Here is a 24,752-nt window from a genome sequence, read left to right as displayed (position 1 = left end):
TATTCTTTCAGCCAATTAAAACACTTGAATTCTAGGATTTGGTTTTCCCTGGAGCAGCAAAGAGGGAGCTGGGGGAGATTTGTGTGGTGCAGAGAGAAAATCAACCCCTTCCCCAGGTGCAGAGAGGAACAGGCAGGAGCAGCTGCAGAAGGAAGCTGGAATGAGCTCTGGAGCTGTGACCTCAGTGCTGCTGGGTCAGCAAACATGGCAAAACCTGAATTAGGGCAGCAGGAAGGGCTCTGGGCCAGGAGGGAGCAGGGAGGTGAGAGCTGCAGCTGGGGGAGGCTGCAGGTGCTGCCTGTGGGAACTGCAGCTGCTTCATTGTCACAATGTCCCACTGACAGGAAAGTCCCCTCCTTAAGGGGGCTGTTGGAGTAAACCCACGTGTCACTGATATTTGCTTTTGTAGATTGGAGAAGCCACTGATTTATCACAGAATCACTCACTGCTTTGGGTGAGAAAGAGCTTAAAGCCCATCCAGTGCCACCCCTGCCATGGCAGGGACACCTCCCACTGTCCCAGGCTGCTCCAAGCCCTGCCCAGCCTGGCCTTGGGCACTGCCAGGGATGCAGGGGCAGCCCCGGCTGCTCTGGGCACCCTGTGCCAGGGCCTGCCCACCCTCCCAGGGAACAATTCCTAATTCCCAAGATCCCATCCATCCCTGCCCCCTGGCAGTGGGAGCCATTCCCTGTGTCCTGTCCCTCCATGCCTTGTCCCCAGTCCCTCTCCAGCTCTCCTGGAGCCCCTTCAGGCCCTGCAAGGGGCTCTGAGGTGTCCCTGGAGCCTTCTCCTCTCCAGGTGAGCACCCCCAGCTCTCCCAGCCAGGCTCCAGCCCTTGGGGCATCCCTGTGCCTCCTCTGGACCCTTTCCAACAGCTCCACATCCTTCCTGTGCTGGGGATGCCAGAGCTGGAGGCACTCTGGTCTCTACATTTTCATTTTAGCATTGTCAATGTGAATAAAATTTCACATCCATTTTTATTCTGTCTGGCAATAGATCTTTGAGGCTGTGACAAATACAATGGAGTTCCCTGAATTCATGGTGCCACTTGCAGTAAGATTCTTGTTTTGTCAGAGTGCCAATGGAAAAGAAAATTCTTTAACCGTTTGCACTGTAGAGAACTCTCTTGCCTGAATGAGTTCTTGGCAGGAAGGTATTTCATGTGCAGCTGGGGTGGCCTTTGGGGTGAAGGATGCACAGCCTTGTCCTGGGAATGCAGAATCATCCTGGGGGTGCTGGGTCAGCCACAGCATCCAGCCCCAGCCCTGGCTGAAAGAAAATGTCTGGGGAAGCACCTGGGAGCTTCCCTCAGGTTCCCTGGGGCTCTCAGGCTTTTTCAGCCCCATCACTTGTGGCTTGCACAGATTTAAGCTAACCCTCAGTACATTTATTTTCTCATAAGAACCTGTCCAGTCTCCCCTTGAACTAAATAGATTTTTGTCACTCACACCATCAGAAGTGACAGATTTGAGGTGATGTTATGAATCCATGTGCAGATCCATCTTTTCAAGTCACTTGGAGCAGAGTCCTGAAATGCATTGTGGCATCATGAGGACCTTTCCCCTCCCGGAGGTGGCAGACTGGGACACACTGTGCTGGAGACAAGGCAGTGCTGCTGAATGAAGCTGAAATAGTCCCTCCCTGTGGAGCTGTGCCTGGAAATCACCTTTTATTCCACACTGCCAGGGTGTTCCAGTTCCTGTGAACCATTCCTCCCTGTGCTGTAGCTCATTTCCTTTTATAACATTGGTGTTAAGGGCTGGCTTTGTCCTGGCCAGACCTCAGAAACCATTTCACTACTGAGACAGGAACAACTCCAGCCCCATTTGATCTTTATTGTGAGAAGACAGCTTTATAAAACCCTGGGTTTTTTAGCAGACAATCAGCCCAGAGTCACACAGTGAGAGCAGCTCTCCTGGAGCCCCTTTCCTGGGCAGAGCTGGCCCAGAGGATCAGGGTTAATGCTGTGCTGGCAGAGGGCACTTGCTGCTGAGTGCCTGTGCCACCCTGCATGCTGGGGGAGGCTGCAGACCCTGGATTATCTCTCTTTTTTTTTTTCAGTCCTGTATGGAGAAGGAGAGTTTTGTCATGCAAATCTTCTCTGCTGAGCCTCCACAGTCCTGATTCCAATCCTTCCTTACCACAGGCAGGCTGAAAACAGGAAGGTGCTGTTCTCAGTGGGAATTGTCACTCTGCTTGTGGAATTTCTCTCTCCAGCTTGTGGCTGTGTTCAGATTTCTGCTGTGGGATTTCTAGAATGCTTTCCTTCTCTCTCAGCCTCCCCCAGGTGTGCCCCATGCCAACATCAGACCTAGTGAAGAAGGAGGAGAGGCTGTAGGTCTGAAATGTGGGAACAGCTCCCTCACCTCCAGGTCAGGAGGTGTAAGAAATAAACTGAAGTGTGCTCCCCATGCAGCAGCTGGGCTGTGCTTCATCAGTCCCTGGGTTTTGGCAATGCCTGGAAGATGCTGCTGGGATCAGGGTCTTGCACTAAGGGAGGGGATTGCTCTGCTCTGCCCTCAGATCTGGGGCAGCTGGGGGTGCCACAAGGATCAGAAGGATCTAAAGCTGTTGGAGAGTGTCCAGAGGAGGGAGCTGGGCATGGGGAAGGGTCTGAGGAGCAGCTGAGGGCACTTGGATTGTTCAGCTGGAGAAAGGAGACTGAGGGCAGAGCTCAGGGGGGCTGCAGCTCCTCCCCAGGGCAGCTCTGATCTCTGGGACAGGGACAGGGAATGGCTGGAGCTGGGCCAGGGCAGGTCAGGCTGGATTTTGGGAAAGGTTCATCCCCAGAGGGTGCTGGCACTGCCCAGGCTCCCCAGGGAATGGGCACAGCCCCGAGGCTGCCAGAGCTCCAGGAGAGCTTGGACAGTGCCCAGGCACAGGGTGGGAGTGTTGGGGGGTCTGTGCAGGAACAGGGGTGGGACTGAGTGATCCTGGGGGTCCCTCCCACTCAGGAAATTCCATCACTCTGTGATTGAGAACACAGTGCCCAAAGGGCCACAGTTCAGGAGGATCAGGCAGAAGGTTCATCCCACCTTTCTGTGTGGAAGGAAATGTGATGCAGAGGGTAGAGGGCTTCTTCTGCAAGCTCATGCTCTGAATTCACATTCAGCACTGGAGACTGACTGCAGATCTCCAGACTGGGAGCAGAATGTGTCCAAACCCACCTGCCCCCCTCCCAGGCTGTCCAGACTCTCAGTTTGTGTGTCACTCCTTGCTGTGAGGCACAGGGTTCACCTGTACCCACTGCTGGCTGAGGAGCTGGAAATCATCCCAGCCCTCTGGCTCCATCCTGGGCAGCTGCACAGCTTGGTAAAATGGGGAGCATCACACAGGGGGGAAAATGGCAACAGCTCACAGCTCCACAGCAGGGGCTGCACATTGCCTTCTGCTCTCAGGTGCCTACAAACCATGGCCATGCACAGGGAGGGAGAAGATTTGACTCCAAAGGTGCAGTGAATCACAGCCTGTTCATTACCAGCATCTTCCCTACTTAGTGCTCTGTGCAGCCTGTCCCAGCTGCAGTCACATTGGCTGGAAGGAGGCACCACAGGCCCTCTCCTCTTGGCAGCTGTGTGAGCCCAGCTGAACTGAACCCAGGAAACCAATGACAGCATCCCAGCTCTCCCTGTGCCATGCAGGGCACTCCTCTGCTTCCTGCCTGTCCCCAGCACCCACAGGAACTCCCCAGGACCATTCCCCTACAGGGAAACGTGGGGTTTATGGGCTGGGGGTGAAAATAATGCTCCATGGAAAATCTGATTCATCTCCTCCTTACAGTTTAGTGCTCAGGTGAAATCCCAGCCCCTCTGCATCCTGCGAGAGTCCCAGGGTTTGCTGCAGCCCCTCTGGATGCTGGGAGAGTCCCAGGGTTTGCTGCAGCCCCTCTGGATGCTGGGAGAGTCCCAGGGTTTGCTGCAGCCCCTCTGGATGCTGGGAGAGTCCCAGGGTTTGCTGCAGCCCCTCTGCATGCTGGGAATGTCCCAGGGTTTGCTGCAGGACCTGACCCTGTTGCTGGTTCAGAGAGGTGCTCCTGGCTTAGACAATGCAGGATCCAAGTCCAGGCAGTAGCAGATGCTGGAGTTGCTCCAGGTGTGAGCAGGTTTGTGTCCATGGGATGTCTGCACTGCTCCCACTGAGGGAGGAGCAGCATCCTGCACCCCTCCTGGGAGCATTCTCTCCATGGCATTTTGAACTGTCCTATTCCATCAGCTCTCCTTATCTGACATCTTGATTCTCTTTTCTATTCAGAATCTCTCTCAGTTTTGTCTTCTTTTAGCAGCTCCCTGCAGCTTTCTCCTTTTTGAGGTAGTAATTCCCAATTTTACACTTTTTGTTGAGCCTTCTACAGAGTAAAATTGCAGATAAACTCAAGAGTCATTTGTAGGCTGGGCAAAAATGGGGTTCTGTTGTCACCTAAGGATGTCAGGTGTAATCAACCCCAATTTTCTATCATTTAGTGTTGCATGAATTAGAGCAAAAGTCTCCAAAGCCTGAAGACAGATCTATCCAGAAATCTTTTCATTCCATCTCCACTTCCTGTGTTACCAGCAACTGCTGCATAGAGGCCACTGGTTTTTATATAAAGACATAAAATCCTTTTAGTGATTTGCCTTGATACAACAGGGGGGTTTTGGTGAGGTGTGGATGAGTTAGGCAGCTTTCTCCTACCACTAACTCAGCTCAAACTGCGTGGGACAACAGGGACCTGTCATCTTTTGTGCTTTGGGAAGTAGAAAAAAAGAGGTTTGCCAGGGTATATTTTAAAGCTGCCTTGTTTTCATGCTAAAAACAGCACAGATTGGATTGTTCTGGATTGGAACAATCCATATTTGGCATGGAGGAAGCTGGTGATGTCAGGAAATGAACAATTGGTGAGATGGGATGGACACAGCAGGGCTGGAAATAGGATCCAGTGTTGAGGGGGTTCTGTGGCTGCAGCAGCAGGGCTGAGTCACCCAGGCAGCCCCAGGAGCTTCTCCCTGCTCCCAGCTCTGCTCTCCCCATTCCCAAGCCTTCCCTCCCAGCAAAGGACCCCTGCCAGCATTTCCCATGGCCTCTGGGGAGCTAAAAGCAGCCAAGCAGGCACAGTGTGTGCTCCTCTCTCTGTGAGCTCCCTGCAGAGCCCCACCTCCCTCTCCAGCCTCATCAAACTCCCATCAGGAAATTCTTGAGGTTTGCCTGGGTTTCCTGTGAGATTCAGTCCATCCTGGAATATCAGAAAGGGTCTGAGCTCTCTAAAGGAAAAAGGGTTCATTCAGCACATGGAAAAACAGGCTTTTGTTCTCTGTGTACCAAAGCAGAGGAAGAAATGTGTCAGTTCATGGATTTTTTTGGGTTGGAAGGGCCTCTCAAGATGATCTAGAGCAGCCTCTCTGCTCTAACAGGAGGTTTGAGCTGCTTATCCAGGACCACATCCAGTTTGGGTTTGAGTATCTCCATGGATGGAGACTCCTAAACTCCTCTTAGCAGCCTTGTTCCAGGGTTTGACTGCCCCCACATAATAAAAGGTTTCTTGGTTAGATAGAATTTCCTGATTCTTAATGTGTCCCTTGCCTCTTGTCCTGCCAGAACCATCCTGCTGGAATGAGGTAGCTGTGGAAATAGCAGAAATAGTCCCTGACTGGAACTAGAATCACAGAATCATTCATGTTGGAGAAAAACTCCAAGATCATTGAGTCCAGTGTTAATTACTGTCAGCTTTACCCCTCCTACCCTCTCCTGGTGATGCATGGATTGGATCTCATCTTCTCCTGAGGGATGAACCCTGAGCTTTACCCTTCCTCCTCCCTCCCTGTGACTCCAGCCAGGTTTGATGGGATTCTCTTTGCTCCTGTGACACCAGCCAGGTTTGAGGGGATTTTCTTTGCTCCTGTGACCATGAGCCAGGTTTGAGGGGGTTCTCTTTGCTCCTGTGACTCCAGCCAGGTTTGAGGGGGTTCTCTTTGCTCCTGTGACTCCAGCCAGGTTTGAGGGGATTTTCTTTGCTCCTGTGACTCCAGCCAGGTTTGAGGGGATTCTCTTTGCTCCTGTGACTCCAGCCAGGTTTGATGGGATTCTCTTTGCTCCTGTGACACCAGCCAGGTTTGAGGGGGTTCTCTTTGCTCCTGTGACTCCAGCCAGGTTTGAGGGGGTTCTCTTTGCTCCTGTGACTCCAGCCAGGTTTGAGGGGATTCTCTTTGCTCCTGTGACTCCAGCCAGGTTTGATGGGATTCTCTTTGCTCCTGTGACCATGAGCCAGGTTTGAGGGGGTTCTCTTTGCTCCTGTGACTCCAGCCAGGTTTGATGGGATTCTCTTTGCTCCTGCAGGAAGAGTTGGCACACGGATCGTGGGATCAATGCAAGGTGGAGACACGGAGGAGGATGTGAGTAACCATCTCATGTGTCTGCAGAGCTTCTCTGACAGGGCTTTAGATGCCAGCCCTCTCCTCAGCTGGAGAGACACCTTTCTACCTGCTGAATCCTCACACCCCAGGCCTGCTTTTCCCTTCCTTTCCAATGGCTCACTCCTCTCCTTGGCATAGACTCATATTTCCTTATTTTTCCTTTGTTCTTGGAGTCTGTGTGCTCCATGTGCTTTCACCCCATCCTGCAGTGCAGAACTAGTGGCACACAGGCTGCAGGAATGCTCTTGTGAGCTGTGGGGCAGATTTCTGGGAAGAGGGACCAGTACAGTGCAGCTGGAGTTAAGACATGGACCTAAATCCCCTTCATTGCTCTCAAGTCACTCCTTGGAGCCCTGTTCTGGCAGCATCAGTGCCCTGGAGGATGGGCAGGGATGAGAGCAGGACTGTGAGCTGTGCCCTTGGGATTCCTGCTGCCCCAGGGCTCCTGGCCTTGCCCTTGGGTGTGGTTTCCATGTGAGTGGGCAGTGTAAAAGGCACACACAGCTTTGCACAGGAGGCACTTGCTCTGTGTCTGTGCCCAGCCTTTGGCACCCATGGGCAGCCTGTCTGTGCCTCTGGGCACACCTGAGTGGCCACATCTGCAGCAGGAAGCTGAAGCCAGCTGCTGGGATGTGGTTGGCATTTGCAGTTAGCTCTCCCACCATCCCAAAGCTGCTGCCATGCCAGGAGCAGTGGGGCTGTTCTCTCCAGGTGATGCTGGAACACTGTTTTGGGGAGGGTGAGGAACTAGCACAGCTGTGGTGACTGTGGGATTGTGTTTGAGCCTGTGCTGCTGTTAATTCCCAGTGTGGGTGGAACCTTTCTGTCTCAATCCAGCAGAAACCCCTCAAGGAGAGGAGTTCAAACATTTCTGGGAATCCCAGAACAGTTTGAGGTGGAAGGGACCTTAAAACCCATCTTGTTCCACCCAGAGACCAATTCCACTAGACCAGGTTGCTCCAAGCCCCATCCAGCCTGACTTAAAACAATTCAGGGATAGGGCAGCCACAGCTTTTGGGTCTTGGAGAGAACTTGCAGCCCTTGCTCTGCTCTTTGCTCCTGACAGAGTGGGCTGTTGCCTCCTGCACATCCAGCCCCATTTCTGGGAAGGGCAGAGTGCTGTGCTGTGGGTGAAGATGTTGTCACTTTAGTCCCAGTGCTGCCTGATTGTCCTTGGCCACGTTAGTGACAGATGGGGATGGTCACCCTCTGTGATTTCTGTTCCTTTAGCCTCCCTGCTGGCAGCTCTCTCCCTGCTGGCACAGCCCCAGCACATCCAGGGGTGGAAAGCCAAGGCCTTCAGTCTGTGACTTCCCTCAGCTGCAGCCTCTGCAGTTGTCTCATGGCTCTGCCCTCTGCCTGCAGCTTCTCAGGGATCTTTGCAGGCCTCTGCTGGTGTGTCCCAGCTCAGGGATTGAAGCCAGTGAGGCTGCTTTGAGCCCCTCCAGGAACTCATGGAATCAGGAAGAGCCAGTGCTGTGTGCCCAGCCTGGTGTGATACCTGAGCTGTGCCTGCCTTTGCTGCCTTCTCCCCTGCTCCAGCCTGGGTACTTTCTGTTTTATGTTCTTGTACTTTGTTTTTCCCTGCTCTGCCTCTGGTGTTCCTCCACTCTGGCTCTCCAGGGGACCCCAGCCCCGGCACGGCCAGGCCGGCGCAAGGCTCAGGTGGGTTCCTCTCCTGGGCTTCATTCTCTTCCACTTCCCTCCACTCTGCGGGCTCACAGCAGCTGTCACCTCAATGTTAAACAGCCCAGAGCCTGCAGAAGTCAAGGAATTTGTGTTCCTCAGCCCCGTGGGTGGGGAAGGAGGTTTGCAATCCATTGGGAGTGCAGGGGAAGCCAGCACTGCCATCCCTCATGTGGGGCTGGCAGAGAGGCCAGGGCAGAGCTGAGCTGGTCATGGACTCCTGTTCCCTGTCCTGCAGGATGACTCAGGGGATAGTGAGATTGACCTGGATGAAGATGAAGATGAGGAGGAGGAGGATGATCTGGAAGATGACAGCATGGAAATCTCCCCAGGCAAATCCAGTCTCCGTGCTAGGAAGCCAGAGCCACTGGAGCAAAGTGATAATGACTTCTGACCCTTCAGGAGCAGGAGGCCTCTTGAAGCACAGATTTGGGAGAGGCCAGGAGCTAATACCCTGCTGTCTGAAAAGTGTGTGTCAGTGTGAACTCAGGAGTTGGTAAATAATGTTCATTAAACCTGAAAATTAAACTTGGATTGCCAGGTTTGTGAATCTCAAAGCATGAGCAGTTTATCCATAATGAGAATCACAGTAATGTGCACTTATTTCCATAATTGCACTAAACTGGCTCTTGTGCACTGCAGTGCCAGAAGCCTCACTCCAGTGAGCATCATGTGCCTGATTTCCCTGCATTTTATTATGTCCAAATAGATTTCTTTGGCTTAATAAAACTGGATGAAAAGCTGCTCTGGGAATGCATCTCAATTGGTTTTAAATCTGGCTTAAATCCATTTATCCTAAACATGTCCTTTACTTAATCAAGGGCTTGTCTGCACAAAGAGCAGCACCAGGGAGACTGAAGAAGTGGAGTTAAAACTGGAGAAGTCTCCAGGGAGACCTTCCAGGCCTGAAGGGGCTCCAGGAGAGCTGGAGAGGGACTGGGGACAAGGGATAGAGGGACAGGACACAGGGAATGGCTCCCACTGCCAGAGGGCAGGGCTGGATGGGATCTTGGGAATTAGGAATTGTTCCCTGGGAGGGTGGGCAGGCCCTGGCACAGGGTGCCCAGAGCAGCTGGGGCTGCCCCTGGATCCCTGGCAGTGCCCAAGGCCAGGCTGGGCAGGGTTAGGAGGAATAGTGGAAGGTGTCCCTGCCATGGCCATGGCTGGGAATTGATGAACTTTGAGATTCCTTCCAACCCAAACCATTCTGTGATGATCTGACCTCTGAGAGCAGGGCTGCAGTTTGAGTCACAGTTTTCTATTTCCTGCACTGTAGGCCCAGATGGAAAAGTGACTCCACACCTGGTGTGCACAGAGCCAGAGCCTCTCTCCCCAGGCAGCAGTGCCACCTAGCCCCCAGCACAGCCAGCAGGCAGGTGGCAGAGCCCTGCTGGTATTGCAGCTGCTGGGGCCAGGCAGCAGCAGCAGCAGCCCCTGTGCCAGAGAACTGAGCTCTCAGCCCAGGGCAGGGGAGCACAGCCCATCCCACATGTCCTGCAGTGCAGGAGCAAGGCTGCACGAGGCATCTTCTCATCCAGGAATGAATTTATTCCCAAGCATTTACATCTCCAGGGCTCAGCCCAGTGTCTGTGGGATCAGCCCCCAGGGACCCAGCCACTGGCTGCCCTGAGTGTGGCAGAGTGTCCTGGGCTGGGGACAGGGGACAGGGGACAGTGGCTTCAGGGGCCTCTGAGGGTTCACAGTTTGGCTGCTGGGTCACCTGCAAACCTGGCACCTCTGGGGAGTCCCTGGGTCCCTGCCACACACACAAAGGCACCACCTCTGCTCTCCTGGTCAAAAGGTGACCTGCAAGGGACAGACCCTGCAGCTGGGACATTGGAAGGACGTATCCCAAGGTCACAGACATTGGAAGGACGTATCCCAAGGTCACAGAACACCGTGAGAGCAGCAGGAGATCCAAGAGCTCCAGCCTGAAGCTGAGAGGCAGCAGTTGGAGCTGAGGCAGTCCTGTTGTAGCACCAAGAGGTACTGGAGACATCCCACCCTCAGGCAGTGCAGTTCTTCTTACATTCCCCTTCTTACTCCTCCATTTTCCTGAGGACTCTTTATTTTCCAAGATCTTTCTAGATGGTTCCACTCCTGTGCCTTGGGTTACCTTTCTCTTGTTAAGAGAACAGCTCTGCCAAACAGAGCTGGTGGTGTTTCCTGGCTGGTCTCTCTGGCCAGCACCAGCCAAGACCTGCTGGAAGTGCCAGGTCCACAGCATCACTCCCATCTGAGCAAGGCAGCAGCAAATCTCTGTGTCCAGCTGGGATTTCAGGGGACCCTGCTGGACTGGGCTGTTTCCAGCCAGGGGTGACAAAGCACAGGAGGAGTTGCTGCCACCAGCAGATAAATCCCCCACTAAAACAAGGTCTGGCATGTGGCATCTGCCCCTCCTCACTCCTTTTTGCATTTCCCCCATTCCCTGAAGCTCCCCCGGGGCCTGGATGAACACAGACATGGGCACACACATCCCTCAGCTTTCAACGCGAGTCTTGACCCTCCTGCGCTCCTGCTCCAACACCCTCAGTCCTCCTGGGCCGTGCCAGCTGCTCAGGAGCTGTCCTTGCCCCATTTCTCATCCCTGAGATGGGCACTCTGCAGCCACCCAGGGCAGGGGGACCCCAGTCCCCCTCTGCAGCCAGGGTCCCTCACACGTCCACGACGCAGTCGGGCGCGTGGGTCCGGATGGTGTCCGCGATCATCCTGGCTCCCGAGTGCCCGATGAGGTTCCCCTGCAGGCTGGGGGGAGAGAGAAAGCTCAGCCTGGGGCACGAGGCACAGCAGGATCCTTGGGGGAGACAGCAGGTGCTGCCCAGCTTTGCACCAGCATCTGCTGTCACCCTGAGTTTTTAAGTTTTTCTAAGCCTTCTGATGTTTATGTTCTTGTAATGAACTTTCTCACACATTTTCTGTAAATAACTTATTGGTTTGCATTCTTTTATGGAGGAGGAGAAAATTTGATGGATTGTTGGTTTGTCCAGTGTCATTGGAGAGGTGGCACTGTCACCCTCCAATCCACTGTCACTTTTGGAAATCTATAAATGTTGGAGTCAGAAAAGAAACTTCCCTTGTTCACCTTGAGAACAGCAGTGTGTGCACGTTGTGTTGTTTCATGTCCTCTGGTGACAATCTGGCATCACCTGTGCCCACCCCACTCTGTGCAGGACCCTGCTCAAGGGCACTGTGGGTTTGAGAGCCCTGAGGCAGCTAAGGGAGGAGCTGGACACAGCCCTGGGCAGCTGGAGGGGCTGAGCCACTTCTCCCCTGGTTTTGGAGAGGATTTCTCTTTTGAGGTGGTTCTTTGGCCCAGAGGCATCCCTGGAGGGGAGCTGAGGGTCTGGAGCTGAGTGGGCGGTGGTTTCACACTGGCAGGAGCACGGGATGCCCCTGCCCTGTGGGGCAGCCAGGAGTGGGCAGGGCTGGCAGTGAGAAGGTCCCTGCATGGTTCCCATGGTCTCCCCCATCCCTGCCTTTCCCACCCCCTGCAGCCGCCCTTACTTGACATAGGTGAGGCCGTGGTTGCCCTTGAGGGCCGTGGCGATGCAGATGGCTCCGTCCATGCCCAGGGAGTTTTCCTGCAGGCTGCGGGAGGCAGGAGGGTCAGACAGGACCAGCATGTGTGGCCACCGGGAGGGAATGCATGCCCTGGGCCACCTGCTCAGGGTTTGCCCTTCGGAGAGCGCTGCCTTGGCCATCCCCGCGCTGTTCCCGAGGGAATGTCGGGCCGGGCTCTTCTGGGGGTGCGATACTCACTTGAGCCAGTGGAGGCTGCGGTTCACCTTGAGCGCGTTGGCCACGGCCTTGGCCCCCGCCGGGCCCAGGGAGTTCCCCCGCAGGCTGCAAAGAAAGGAGCGGTCAGGAAGGACAGCCCCAGGCTGCGAACAAGGGAGCAGTGAGGAAAGGACAGCCCCAGGCTGCAAACAAGGGAAAGGTGAGGAAGGACAGCCCCAGGCTGCAAACAAGGGAAAGGTGAGGAAGGACAGCCCCAGGCTGCAAACAAGGGAGCAGTGAGGAAAGGACAGCCCGACAGCCCGGGGGGACAGACGGGAGGAGAGGGAGAAGTGACCGCACCCAGGGACAGCTCTGGGAGATCACGGAGGGCAGGAGCAGAGCTGAGCCAGGGGCCAGGCTCTCAGACACCCTAGGGACCCGTGGCACAGCCCTGGGCACCACAGAGCCAGCACTTACTCCAGGATCTGCAGGCTCTTGTTGACCATCAAGGCTTCTGCCAGGGCTTGGGCACCGGCCGCGCCAACTGAAGCCACCTGCAGGCTGCAAGGGAACAGGGACCCTTCAGCACCTGTCCTGAGGTGGCCATGGTGTGGTAATGAGGGTAACTGGGCTGTGACACCAGGGCCCTGCTGCAGCCTGGGTACTCACTGGAGATCAGGCCAGGGTGGTGTTGACCTTCAGTGCAGCGGAGAGCGCGGCCATCCCCTCGTCTCCGATGGCGTTCTCCTGCAGGCTGTGACAGAGGGGCTGGGTGTGCCCGTGGCCTGGGAACCAGGGCAGGGACAGGGACAGGGCCAGCACAGGGCCCAGCATCCCCAAATGGCTTGGGAGAGCTCCTGGAGCGCAAGGCATTGAGAGCATCCCCAGCCAGGGAACACAGCAGATTTACAGGGCCTAAAGGGACTCCAGGAGAGCTGGAGATGGACTTGGGACAAGGGTTTGCAGAGATTCATTCCAAGATGTGGCTGAATGAATATTGTCCCAAAGGGAGAAAGATAAAGACACAGAGAAGCTCCTCACAGCTGGAGGGGGGACCAAAGCTGCTTTCAGCATCTCAGAGCACTTGTGGAAACAACTAAGGCACAAGGACAGGGGTTTGCAGCACAAGAGGGAATGGCATCCCACTGCCAGAGGGCAGGGTTAGATGGGATAGTGGGAAGAATGAGGTGGGCAGGCCCTGGCACAGGGTGCTCAGAGAAGCTGTTGCTGCCCCTGGATCCCTGGCAGTGCCCCAGGCCAGGCTGGGCAGGGCTTGGAGCAGCCTGGGACAGTGGGAGGTGTCCCTGCCATGGCAGGGGTGGCACTGGATGAGCTATCAATGGGACCCAGGACCCATCCACCCGTGTCCCCGCTTACTCGAGGCTGACCAGGCTGCTGTTGGACTGTAGTGCTTGTGCCAGGGCCGTGGCTGTTCTGGCCTGGATGAAGTTCCATTGCAAGCTGCAAGCAGGAGAAAACGAGAGGTGAAGCCTTGGGCTGTGAGCGTGCCCTGATCCAGCCAGGCTCCACAGCCATCCAGGGATGTGCAGAACCCCGTGGGCCCATCCAGGATGTCCCAGCAAACCTCCCAGGGGTGCCATGCCCCAGCCTGGAGGGGCTGAGGGCCAGGAGCAGTGTCCCTGGCCATGTGCATGCCAGGGTTTGAGGGCCCAGGGACACTCACTGGAGGGAGGTGAGAGCCTGGTTCTCTCTGATGGCCCAGGCGATGGCCTGGCCCCCGTCGTCGTGCAGCAGGTTGGCCGCCAGGCTGCAGGGACACAGGACTCGGGTCACACAGGAGAAGTTGAGGACAGCTCCAGGGACAGCACGGGGTGGTCTGGGTGCCCTCCTGGGGCCCCATGGGACTTACTCCAGCTTCCTGAGGGTGCTGTTGCTGCGCAGGGCACGGGCGATGGCAGGGCCCCCCTCCCTGCTGATGGAGTTCTCCCTGAGGCTGGAGAGAGACACAGGGCTGGGGAGGGGCAGCCAAGGCAGGGCTGGGGCTGCTGCACCCCAGAGCCCCTTCCCCTCCTGCTCTGGGGCTGAGGCCATGGACTGAGCAGAGCAGTTGGTCTGAGACCACCCCCATCAGCTCCTGCAGCTCCATTCCCTGTGTTCCCTGTGGGCACTGGTGGCCCATCAGGGTTTTTGCCAGCCTCCCATCCCTGCTGCCATCCTGTCATTCCAAGATGTGGCTGAATGAATATTGTCCCAAAGGGAGAAAGATAAAGATAGAGAGAAGTTCCTCACAGGTGGAGGAGGGACCAAAGCTGCTTTCAGCACCTCAGAGCTGGAGACAACCAGGCACAAGCCCAGGCTGCTGAGAAGCTCCCAGGTCTCAGCACAGCCTTTGGCCGGGTGGCTGCAGGGACTGTCACTCACTTGAGGCTGAGGAGTCCCTTGTTGGAGCAGAGAGCTGCTGTCAGCGCCGTCACCCCTGCACTGCTGATGGAGTTGCTCTGGAGACTGAGACAAACAGGGGAGGTGTGAGGATGGGCCAGTCCTGGCATCACAGCTGGGCTGCAGGGCCATGTCTGGGGTGGACAGTGCCCATTTCACCAAGAAAAGGGCATCTCCCAGCCACAGGGAGTGGGGCGGCCAAGGCAGAAGGAGCAGCCCTGGGAGCATCCAGGGTGGGATCAGCCATTCCTGCTGGCCACAGCAGCACCAGCCCCAGCAAGCAGAGGGGACAGGGCTTGCAGCACTTTGGGGCACCCTTGTCCCCACCTGTCTGTCACTGTGGCTGCTGGCTCAGCCAGGCATGAGGCTCCCATGGGTTTGGGATCCTGGTCACAGGGACAGCACCAGGGCACAGCCACTCATCAGCAGGAGCCATCAGCCCTCCTGTCCAGGGGCTGTTCCCATGGGGAGTGAAGGTGGCACCATTCCAGCCTGACTCTGCCAGGCCCCAGCCAATCCTGTCACTTTTGAGAGAGAGGACACCCAAAGCTACTGATTTCCTCCAGGCCAGAATAAAAAGTCATCACTGGGTTTTAGGATTGATTCTGTCAGTGCCCCTTGGTGCAGGCAGGGCCAGCCTGGCTGCTGCTAGAGCTGCCACATCGTGTCCAGCCTGCACATCCAGGGAATGTGCAGTGGGACAGACATGGGGAGGGCCTGAGGGCTTCAGGGGCGGCAGATTTTGCTGGAAGGAGGAGGCTGGGCTCTGTTGTCAAGGAGTCCAGGCATGGAGGGGGAACTTACTCCAGGCTTTGCAGGCTGTGGTTCACCCTCAGAGCTTCAGCCAGGGCAATGGAGCCGTTGTCTCCCACCGAGTTGCTTGAGAGTCTGAGACAGAAGAGGGAGCTGGGAGCTGCCAGCCAGGAATTCACCTCCCCCAGGCCCTTCCTGCTGCAGCAACCAGCATGAACTCGCTGCCACCTCATTCCCCACCTACACACACCTCTGTTCTCGGGGCTGGTTTGAGCTGGAATAGCTTTTAACGGTTTCCTCAGGGCCTGCAGCCCTGCTGCTTCCCTCTGCCAGAGGGGAGACAGCTTCTCCTTCCTTCATGTGGCTCCTGCATGCCTGGAGGTGCAGAGAGCATCCCCACAGGGCCGCTCCCAGGGCCCTGCTCTCTTTATCCACAGCAGCCCCGCTGGGCAGAGCCAGCAGTGTCCCTCCTGCCTGGCACATGGGCCTGCCCCTTTCCTGCCCTTCCTGCCCACAGCTCCCAGGGGATGTGGCCCTGGCAGTGCCATCCCTGCCCCTCATGCCCTGCTCACATCAGCTCCCTCAGGCTGCGGTTCTGCTTCAGCGCCTCGGCCACGTTCCGGGCGCCCTGGGCTCCCAGGGCGTTCTTCTGCAGGCTGCAAAGGCAGGGAGGCACCTGAGAATGGCACAGCCACATCCCCATGGGTGGCAGCCACCCTGCTGGGGGGCTGGAGGGGGGGACACCCCGTCTGGGTCACTCACTGCAGGGTCAGCAGCCGCTGGTTGGTCAGCAGGGCCTCGGCCAGGAAGGCGGCGCCGTCCTCCTTGATGGAGTTGTGCTGGAGGCTGTGGGACACAGCGGTGAGGCCAGGCATGGGTGCTCCCACAGCAGAGCCAGGGGCTGTGGCCACCTGCTCTGGGGTTTGCTTGCCCTTGTCCCTGGCTTGAGAAAGGGGTCTGGCCCCTGAGCATTCCTGACCAGGAGTCTCCTTCCCTCCTCTCCCATGGGATTTTCCTTCTTCCACCAAACAGCACCTGGGAGCTCCCATGCACAGAAAGGACCTCGACCTGGACTGCAGCCCCAACCCCTCCCTTCACTGCCCCAAGAGGCAGGAGAATCCCAAATTTCTGGCCCAGGGCTGCCCCAGTCCCTGGGTCTGTGCCAGCTGCACTCGTGTTTGCCCAGGCTGTCCCCATGTGCTGCCCTTGGAGCTTGGGAAAACCCCAGGAGGACAGAAGAGGCCTGGAAGGGGGCCTGCCCTGGGGATCTGCTCAGGAGATGCTCCACAGGTTGAGACTTACTTCAGGGAGAGCAGGATTTGGTTTTTTTTCAGGGCATCAGCCAAGGCTTTGGCTCCGCTGGGGCCGATGGAGTTGCTCCGCAGGCTGGGGCGGGACAGCAGAAAAGCCAAGGTTAGCAAAGCCAGACTGGCACAGGTTCAGTTTAAGCCAGATGCCTCCACATGGCACTGCTGGGGTGGCACATCAGGCCAGCAGCTCGTGGTGGTGGCTTTAGGGGCTGGAGACCCTCCCCAGCTCGGTGAGGCCGGGTGGGATCCAGCCCAGCCATGGGCAGGGAATGGTTCCCACTGGGAATGGGGCACCACAGGAGCTGGGCAGGGGGACACTTACTCCAGCACCATCAGGCTCCTGTTCACCAGCAGTGACCTGGCCAGAGCTTTGGCTCCCTTGTTGCTGATCTGATTTTCTGCCAAGCTGCCCAGAAAAAGGAAAATTGGGTGTTTTTCCAGAGGAGAAAGAGACTGGCACAGAGCCTGGCATGTCCCAGCCTGCAGCTGGGATGGGTGAGCAGGGAAGAGCCATGGGGAGCATTTGGTACAACCAAAGTGATGGATGTTCTCCAGGGGTGGACACCAGGCAGGGACTGCAAGGACACCATTTCTGGACATAAAATTCATTTGTGTCCCGTGAAGGAGCAGATGGCAGCATGGGGGACTCTGTGCAGCCTTGAGGAAGAGGAGGAGGTGGGGAAAGTGGGAGCCCATCTGTCTGGGATGAGGCACCTCCCTGCACAGGGGTCAGGAGCCTGTCCCCTCCCTGCAGCAGGTGCTCCATGCAGAGCCTCGAGTGTCCAGGGATCTGCTGTGACCTTGGGAAGTGGTTTGTTAGGATAACCCATGGATTTACTGGCTTTTTAGGAACAGTGAGGAGGCAGCAGTTCCAGGAAGACTGGGCAGGACAGCCTTGGGGTAAGGTCACTGTGCCTGGGTTCAGGGGATCACGTGGGGCTGTCCTTGTCATTGGGCACCCTGGGGATCCAGGGGCAGACACATTCCTGGGGGACCCTCACCCTGGTTTTGCGGTGCCCCCAGCTCCACGCTGCATCCCCAGGACATCCCAGGATGTCCTGGCCAGGTCCTACCTGAGCCTCTGGATCTGGCAGTCCTTCCCACTCAGCACACTGCCCAGCAGCTCCATCACATCGTCCTTAAACTGGTTATTGTCCAGCCTGCAGGACGCACAAGGAAAGAGCCAGAGCAAGGGTTTGGAGAACAAAGAGAAGAAAGGATGATCCTCCCATGACATCTGCCTGTCCCAGGTGGAGAAGCTCAAGGACAGAAGCGGAATTGACCCAGTGCCACCCCCAGGGCAGCTCTCTGCAGGTGGACAACATTTGGTGGACCCAAGTCTCCAATGAAACCTGGGATTGTGAGTCACAGGGGATAGAGAACTCATTGCAGCCTCCAATACTTAGAGGAGACTTACAACAGGGAACAGGTTTAAACTAAAAGAGGAGAGATTTGGATTAGAATTTAGGATTAAATTGTTCCCTGTGAAGGTGGGGAGGCCCTGGCACAGGGCCCCTGGATCCCTGGAAGTGTCCAGGGTCCCTGTCCAAGGCCAGGCTGGACAGGGCTTGGAGCAGCCTGGGACAGTGGAAGGTGTCCCTGCCCATGGAACTGACGGGCTTTAAGTTCCCTTCCAACCTAACCCAATCCGTGACTCCACAGTCACAGCCTGGCGTCTCTCCTCACTCTGCTCCTCCCAGTGCAATCCCAGCAGGACTCACCTGAGGCTGTGGCAGAAGAGGAGCTGGGAGAGCAGCCTCTTACACACATTGTAGGTGAGGCAGTTGGAGAGGTTCGTCTCCTCCAGGCAGACGTCAGACACCTGCAGGAGATAAGCCAGGGCAGAGCAGTTGGTGGGGGTGAGCATGCCGGCCAAGGTGCCGCTCCTCATGGCCTCCTCCACGGCCTGGGCGGTGTCGGTGTGCTGCAGCTCGTGCAGGCAGCGCATGGCGTTGACGGCGCGCCAGGACACGGCGTGCTCGGCCTGCAGGCAGCCCTGCAGAGCATCCACGGCCTGGCTGTGCCACCCGCCGTGCTCGTCCTTCAGCAGCAGCCACCCCGAGAGCAGCCGGTTCACCGGCGGGGACAGCAGCCCCGAGAGGAAGCGCATGAAGATGTCCAGCTGTCCGTCCTCGGCCTGCAGCGCCCTCTGCACGGCGCTCCTGAAGTGGCTGAGGAAGCCCAGCTTGGGCCAGGACACGCCGCTCTCCACAAAGAGGTCGAAGATGGCCCGCTTGGCCGCCGTGTAGTAATAGAGAGCTGCCAGGAACTCCTGGATGGTCAAGTGGGAGAAGTAGTAGGCTGTGGAGGCCGGCATGTCCTCCTTGAGCAGGAGGCGGGTGGAGAGGCAGCTGTGCAGCAGGGAGAGGTCGATGCCGTAGGCCTTCATGTCCTGCTCGTAGAACACGTGCTTCCTCCGCAGCAGCCCGTAGAAGGCCAGCCTGCCCAGGCTGCCCACCAGCTTCTTGCTGGTGTTCACAGCCTGCTCGATCTTGAGGGCTTCTCTCGGCTTTTCCAGCCAGTCACCACTCAGAGCCATTTTAAAATAATAGGAGTAGATTTCTGACAGGGTCCTGGGGACCACGGTCGCTTCTTGGGATTGATCGTTGCTGTGTTTGAGGAAATAAGCGATTGAGGAGGCAGAAATCTTGCAAAAACCAGGAATGGTGCACAGGACTTGGAGTGACCTGTTAGCCCTGATGTGCTGCAGGACTTGGCTGGACAGATCTCTGTTGTCCAGGAACATCTGCTCCAAGAAGTCCTTCATCTCTGCAGCCCCAAGCCCTCGGATTTCCGTCATGCGGTCCACCAGCCCGCTGGGGATCTGCCCGGCCGCCGCCGGCCGCGACGTGACCCACACGGAGGCCTCCTGCAGCAGGTTCCCCCTTATGATGTTGGTGATCAGGTTGTCCACTTGGATCTCCTTCTTGGGATCGGTGCAAACCACTGCGTTGGAAAAATCCAAGGGGGTCTTGAACTCATCCAGGCCGTCGAGGATGAGCAGGGTGCGGGCGGCCCCGGCCGGGACAGAGCCGGGCACAGTGGTGTGGGGGCAGGCCAAGCACAGCAGGCACTCAGCAGAGAGCTTCTCGTGCGTGTTGAGCTCCTTAAAGGTGAGGGGCAGCACGAGCAGGATGTCCCTGCTGATCTCCCCCTTTGCCCAGCTGCACACAAACAGCTTCACCAGAGTGCTCTTGCCAATCCCGGCCACGCCGACGGTGACGGAGATCCGAGGGGGGATGCTGACCTTGGAGAGAGGCAGGAACAGCTTCTCCAGGGGGATGCTCTTGGATGTGCTTGGCAGGCCCTTGGTGGTCTCCACCTGCAGGATGTCGTGCTCCTTCTGCTGGAGGTCGGTCAGGCCTTCCACCAGCAGCAGGTTGGTGAGGCGCTGCAGGGCTCCTGTCTCCAGGCCATTCCCACAGGAGCTCTGGAGGCTCTCCAGGTGCTTCTGCACCATGGGTTCTGCACAGAGGAATGAAACAGGGGTGAGGAGGAAGAGGAGGAAGCATAAAGGCAAATGACAGAAGCTGCTTCATTTTCTGCCATGCCCATGCAGAGGGAAACCTCACGGAGCCCTGACATGCTGGTGGGAAGGATGGCAGAGCTCAGAGGGCACCAACAGGCCTAAGAGCCCTGGTCAGCCTCACAGTCGGTCCAGGAGCCCATTTAAGCTCAGCCCTGGCCTTCAGCCTCAGCTAACGCTGTGTTGTAGGAGCTAGATCTTGGACCTCATTGCTTGCCCTTGCCTGGTGGCCCCTGGGCTGTGTCTGAACCTGGCTGCCCTTGCTGGGCCTGATCCTGACCTCTCGATTGAGTTCCCACCTTGACTTCATCCCTGCCTCGTTGCCATGGACTCTCTGATGAACTGGACTCTTGGAGGAACCTGGTGGCCACCTCTGGCCCTGTCCTGCTCACCTGGCTCAGATATCACAGTGAAATTAAACCCCCCAGTAAAGGCTGGACAGGCAGGGGATGATGCTGTGAGAGATTCAGGGCTGAGGTTGGAGCCTTCCAGCCAGGAGGGAAACCAGGGAACGCTCTCCTGGCAAGGGCTGCAGAGAGAGCCCAAAGCTGGGGCAGCCACCAGTGCATGGGGTCAGGGTCAGCCATCCTTTCCTGTTCCCAGCCTGGAGCTGGGACTGGCTGGTGTGACCTGGACATTGAGGACATGAAAAACTCCTCAGAGGTGTGCAGAGGGCAGTGAGGGGCCCGCAGGAAGGTCCCTCAGACCTGGCAGAGAGCCCTTGTCACCCCTGGCTGTGTCCTTGCAGAGTCAGAGGCAATTCTGCCCTGCTGCCTTTCCTGTCACCCACATTCCCAGGGCTGCCCCAGCACCCACCTGTCCCTCTGTCCTGTCCCACAGGGGCCTGGATCAAGCAGTACAGCAGGCAGCTGGTGAGCTGCCTCTCCCCACGGTTCCTGCAGGACATCGTCCCCCACCTGCTCAGGCTGGAGCTGCTGAGGGTCCAGGAGGCTGCCCAGGAGCACCTGCCCGAGCAGGTGAGGGCTGTGGGGGCTGTCCTGGCTGGCAGGGACAGCCACACCTCGCAGTGCCCGCAGAGCCCCATGGGGACCCGCAGCTCCACCCACTCATCGCTGTCCATGGTGGGCACCCCGGCTGGGGGGGCTGCACCCGTGGCCTGGTGCTGGCAGCAGCTCCCTGGGGGTGCACAGAGCTGGGGGTGCACAGAGCTGGGGGTGCTGGCAGCTCTGGCACCCCCTGTGACAGTGATGCTGCCATCCCGGGGGCTCTGCTGGGCAAGGACACAGCCAGGGGTGACAAGGGCTCTCTGCCAGGTCTGAGGGACCTTCCTGCGGGCCCCTCACTGCCCTCTGCACACCTCTGAGGAGTTTTTCATGTCCTCAATGTCCAGGTCACACCAGCCAGTCCCAGCTCCAGGCTGGGAACAGGAAAAGATGGCTGACCCTGACCCCATGCACTGGTGGCTGCCCCAGCTTTGGGCTCTCTCTGCAGCCCTTGCCAGGAGAGCTTTCCCTGGTTTCCCTCCTGGCTGGATGGCTCCAACCTCAGCCCTGAATCTCTCACAGCATCATCCCCTGCCTGTCCAGCCTTTACTGGGGGGTTTAATTTCACTGTGATATCTGAGCCAGGTGAGCAGGACAGGGCCAGAGGTGGCCACCAGGTTCCTCCAAGAATCCAGTTCATCAGAGAGTCCATGGCAACGAGGCAGGGATGAAGTTAAGGTGGGAACTCAATCGAGAGGTCAGGATCAGGCCCAGCTGGAGTCCCCCAGAGTGCCCTGCCCAACCCCTCCTTGTGATGATGCCATCCCAAAGCCCTGGCAGGAGGCTTTGTTAGGAGCTGCTGGGTGAGGGCAGCAGCTCCTGAAACTGGAGCCAAAGAGCCTGAAGAGCATAATCATGAGTGGTGTTTCCTCCTGGGATCCAAACCCATGCACAGAAAAACGTCTGAGCAAGATCATTTCTCTCCAACACAGCTGTTCCTCAGTGCCAGTGCAGCACTGCCTTGGATCTGCCCACACCCTGGTGCCCCCCTCAGCCATTTCTGAGCCCAGCACTCCCCCAGGGTGACAGATCTGCCCAAGCACCACTCACCTTCCATCAGAGGCCTCCTGTGACATGGGTGTTCCCTGGGCGAGGAGCGCTGTGGTGGCAGCAGTGTCCCATGGGCCACCCCGTGTGCCCCTGGCAGCTCACAGCCCCACCCAGGGCTCCTCAGCCCCTGTCCATGGCCCTGGCGGAGGAAGAGGAGAAGATCAGGAGCAGTGTGGGAGGGAGCCTGCTCTGAGCTGGCTGTGGGTGAGCCAGGGGTTCCCTCATCAGCTTTTGGCTGGCACTGGGTCCCCTTCAGTGGCAGGGGCACAGCTGGGCCCAGACCTCCAGTGCCACACACGTGGTGCCTTCACCACCAGCACTTACAGCACCACCTTCTTCAAGCACAGAGGGGCAGGAACTGCCCTGGCAGTGCCCCTGTGCCCTCTGTGGGTCACCTGAGTGTCACCACTGCCACCAGGGCTGGGAGCTGCTTGCACCTTCTCCTCTGTCTTGTGAAGGAAGTTGTGGGGCAGTGATGAAGGGCCTGCTTTGGTTTCAAACCCACCTTGGCCCCATCCAGAGCCTCTGTCAGGGCTTGCTGAGCGGGGCCAGCACCACATCCTGTGCAGAGCTCTGAGGATGCTCTGAATCATCAGCAGAGAAGGAGCAGCTACTGCTCCCTCCCCCTCAGCTGCTGCCACTCCACGCTCAGGGGTTGGTGGTTATTTTTAAGAGGTGTATCTGCTCAGAGCCCTGTTGCTCTTCAAGCAGAGGCAGAGAAGGACAATCTCCATGCCTGAGATGCTCCCAGCTCCAGCTGTGCTGGAGGCACTGTGCTGTGGCCTCACCTCCAGGCTCCGGCCATGGCCAGGTGGGAGCTCCTGAGCCCCAGGGGATGTCTGATCACAGGAGCAATGCACACACAGTGTCTCAAGGCCTGAGTCTGGCATCTTTCCTCCCCTCCATGTGCCCGGCAGGGTGTTCTGGATCCATGTGAACACCTCCCTGCTGGTCAGAGGCTCTGCAATGGGGTCTCTCCCCACAGACAGCCTTGCCTTTGCCAAGCCCACCCCTGAGGGGGACGTGGGCACTGCGGGGGCTCTGATGCAGCCACACCAGCAGGTAACACTCCTTTCCTTGGTCAAAACTCCTCTAGGGACAAAGCACAGATGCAGCTGACCAGCCAAACCTGGCAGGGTTTCTGGTCCATGGTGCAAGGCCAAGGTGCTTGGAACTTCTCCTGTTCCTGCTCCCTCCCAGGGGTCCGTGTGGGGTTTGTGTCTCCCACCAGAAGCACAAGACTGCAGGAGGGACCTGGCAGTGTCCCCAGGGCTGGGTCCCTCACACACCTGGGTCTTCCCCAGAGACAAGGGGCATGTCCCACAGAGAGGGGGAAGTGACAGAAGGTGACAAAGCACCAGCCCCGTCCCACCTGCCCAGGTGGCTCCTGAGGAGCCCCTGCAGGGCTGGGAGGTGCTGCTGGAGCAGGGGCTGAGCCCACTGCCCTTCCCTTCAGGATGGAAGCCTGGCTGAGCCCCTGTGCCAGTGGTGCCAGAGCTCCAGGAGCCCGGGCAGGGGTGGTGATCCCACAGATCCCAAAGCCCTTTCCTCCACACTGGGAGCTGCAGCAGCTCTTACTCATCACCCCCAGGCAGTGGCCTGGTCAATGAAGCCGCCATCAATTAAAGGAGCTCAGTGAGCAATTCACAGCTAAATGTTCACCCTTTGATGTGCTCTCGTCTCTAACTGGCCTGGAAGGTTCAATTGAGCCTTTGCAGTCCCAGGGTCTGTCTCTGGTCCTTGCTGCACTGCCAGGATGGAAGGGGCGCCTGCTGCAGGTGCTCCCTGCGGGGATGGAAGGGGCTCCTGCTGCAGGTGCTCCCTGCAGGGATGGAAGGGGTTTTGCTGCAGGTGCTCCCTGCAGGGATGGAAGGGGTTTTGCTGCAGGTGATCCCTGCAGGGATGGAAGGGGTTTTGCTGCAGGTGATCCCTGCAGGGATGGAAGGGGTTTTGCTGCAGGTGCTCCCTGCAGGGATGGAAGGGGTTTTGCTCCAGGTGATCCCTGCAGGGATGGAAGGGGTTTTGCTGCAGGTGATCCCTGCAGGGATGGAAGGGGTTTTGCTGTAGTTGTTCCCTGCAGACCTGCCTCTGAAACGGGGCCCTTTGGTGGGGGAAACCGGCTCCAACACCAGAGAGGGTTTGATTGTCCTCTGCTGCTCCTTCACAAAGCAGCAGCTCGTGCAGAGGCACCTCAGCAGGAGAATAAAGCAGCAGAAGGATAATGCAGGGAGGGCTGTGAGTTTTTTTCTGGTTCCAGGAGCTCCAGGGGCAGCTCTAGGAGCCCAGGGGGCTGCTGGAGGCTGTCCTGGGGCTGGGGAGTTCCCAGCTCTCACAGGAGCTGTCTGAAGGGTAAGAGCTGGCCAAAGCCAAGCTCCATGACCCCTACAGACACCCAGGTGTGTCCAGGATGGGACCCAGCTCATTCCAGGGCTGCCATGAGCCCTGCCTGAGGTGTCCATCCTGCACATCCCAGCTTTGCCCAGCCAGGATCCAGCAGGGACAATGTCCCACTGGCAGCCAGAGGAGCAGGGAGGCAGCTTTGCCAGTGTCCCCAGGGAAATGGGAATAAGGGGCAGGAGGGTGGGAGGCTGCCCAGCCAAACTGTGAATGGCACCTGCAAGCCCCAGGGAGGGAAAAGGGGATTTTCTTGGCAAAAATTTGGCATTAACACTTTGGATTTTTGCTTAGTGCGGTCCAAAGGTCCAGCCCAGGAGAAAATCCTTTCCTCTAAGGATGTTCAGACAACACTGAGGTGTTCATCCAGCTGGAAGCAGCATCCCCACATCCCACCTGAATGTCCCTGCCAAAACCCATCGGTGCTGGGAGCCACAAGGGCTGTGCTGGCAGGTCCCCACCATCACAGCTGCTGTGCTTTCACTGTGTCTGTTCCAGGATTCCTGACTCCAAGCCCACAGAACAC

The 24,752-nt window shown here is 57.5% G+C and overlaps 2 protein-coding genes across 5 annotated transcripts in view; one reads left to right on the top strand and one right to left on the bottom strand.

The window, feature by feature from the left end:
• The window catches only part of CLUAP1 (clusterin associated protein 1), a 62,614-nt gene extending 53,789 nt beyond the window's left edge, over nucleotides 1-8,825 (top strand). For 2 of the 4 annotated variants that reach the window (XM_036392492.1, XM_036392490.2), the window contains 3 exons: nucleotides 6,310-6,365; nucleotides 8,010-8,051; nucleotides 8,311-8,825. In XM_036392492.1, the coding sequence (XP_036248385.1) occupies nucleotides 6,310-6,365; nucleotides 8,010-8,051; nucleotides 8,311-8,466 (254 nt within the window). In that variant the 3' untranslated portion in view covers nucleotides 8,467-8,825. The remainder of the gene's footprint in view (nucleotides 1-6,309; nucleotides 6,366-8,009; nucleotides 8,052-8,310) is intronic. The other 2 variants (XM_036392493.1, XM_036392491.2) reach the window with 1 other exon arrangement.
• Nucleotides 8,826-10,690: 1,865 nt separating this feature from the next.
• On the bottom strand, nucleotides 10,691-20,859 carry NLRC3 (NLR family CARD domain containing 3). The gene is given in 18 exon segments (XM_036392539.1): nucleotides 10,691-10,817; nucleotides 11,577-11,660; nucleotides 11,832-11,915; nucleotides 12,267-12,350; nucleotides 12,459-12,466; nucleotides 12,468-12,543; nucleotides 13,167-13,250; nucleotides 13,474-13,557; nucleotides 13,660-13,743; nucleotides 14,172-14,255; nucleotides 14,994-15,077; nucleotides 15,515-15,598; nucleotides 15,705-15,788; nucleotides 16,245-16,328; nucleotides 16,575-16,658; nucleotides 17,326-17,412; nucleotides 17,974-19,782; nucleotides 20,696-20,859. Coding segments are annotated over 18 exon segments (3,243 nt in total). The 3' UTR covers nucleotides 10,691-10,726.
• Nucleotides 20,860-24,752: the final 3,893 nt, after the last annotated feature.

The sequence above is a fragment of the Molothrus ater genome, chromosome 16 (assembly GCF_012460135.2).
Source record: "Molothrus ater isolate BHLD 08-10-18 breed brown headed cowbird chromosome 16, BPBGC_Mater_1.1, whole genome shotgun sequence".
Lineage (NCBI taxonomy): Eukaryota > Metazoa > Chordata > Aves > Passeriformes > Icteridae > Molothrus > Molothrus ater.
This window is presented reverse-complemented; position numbering and strand designations above follow the sequence as displayed.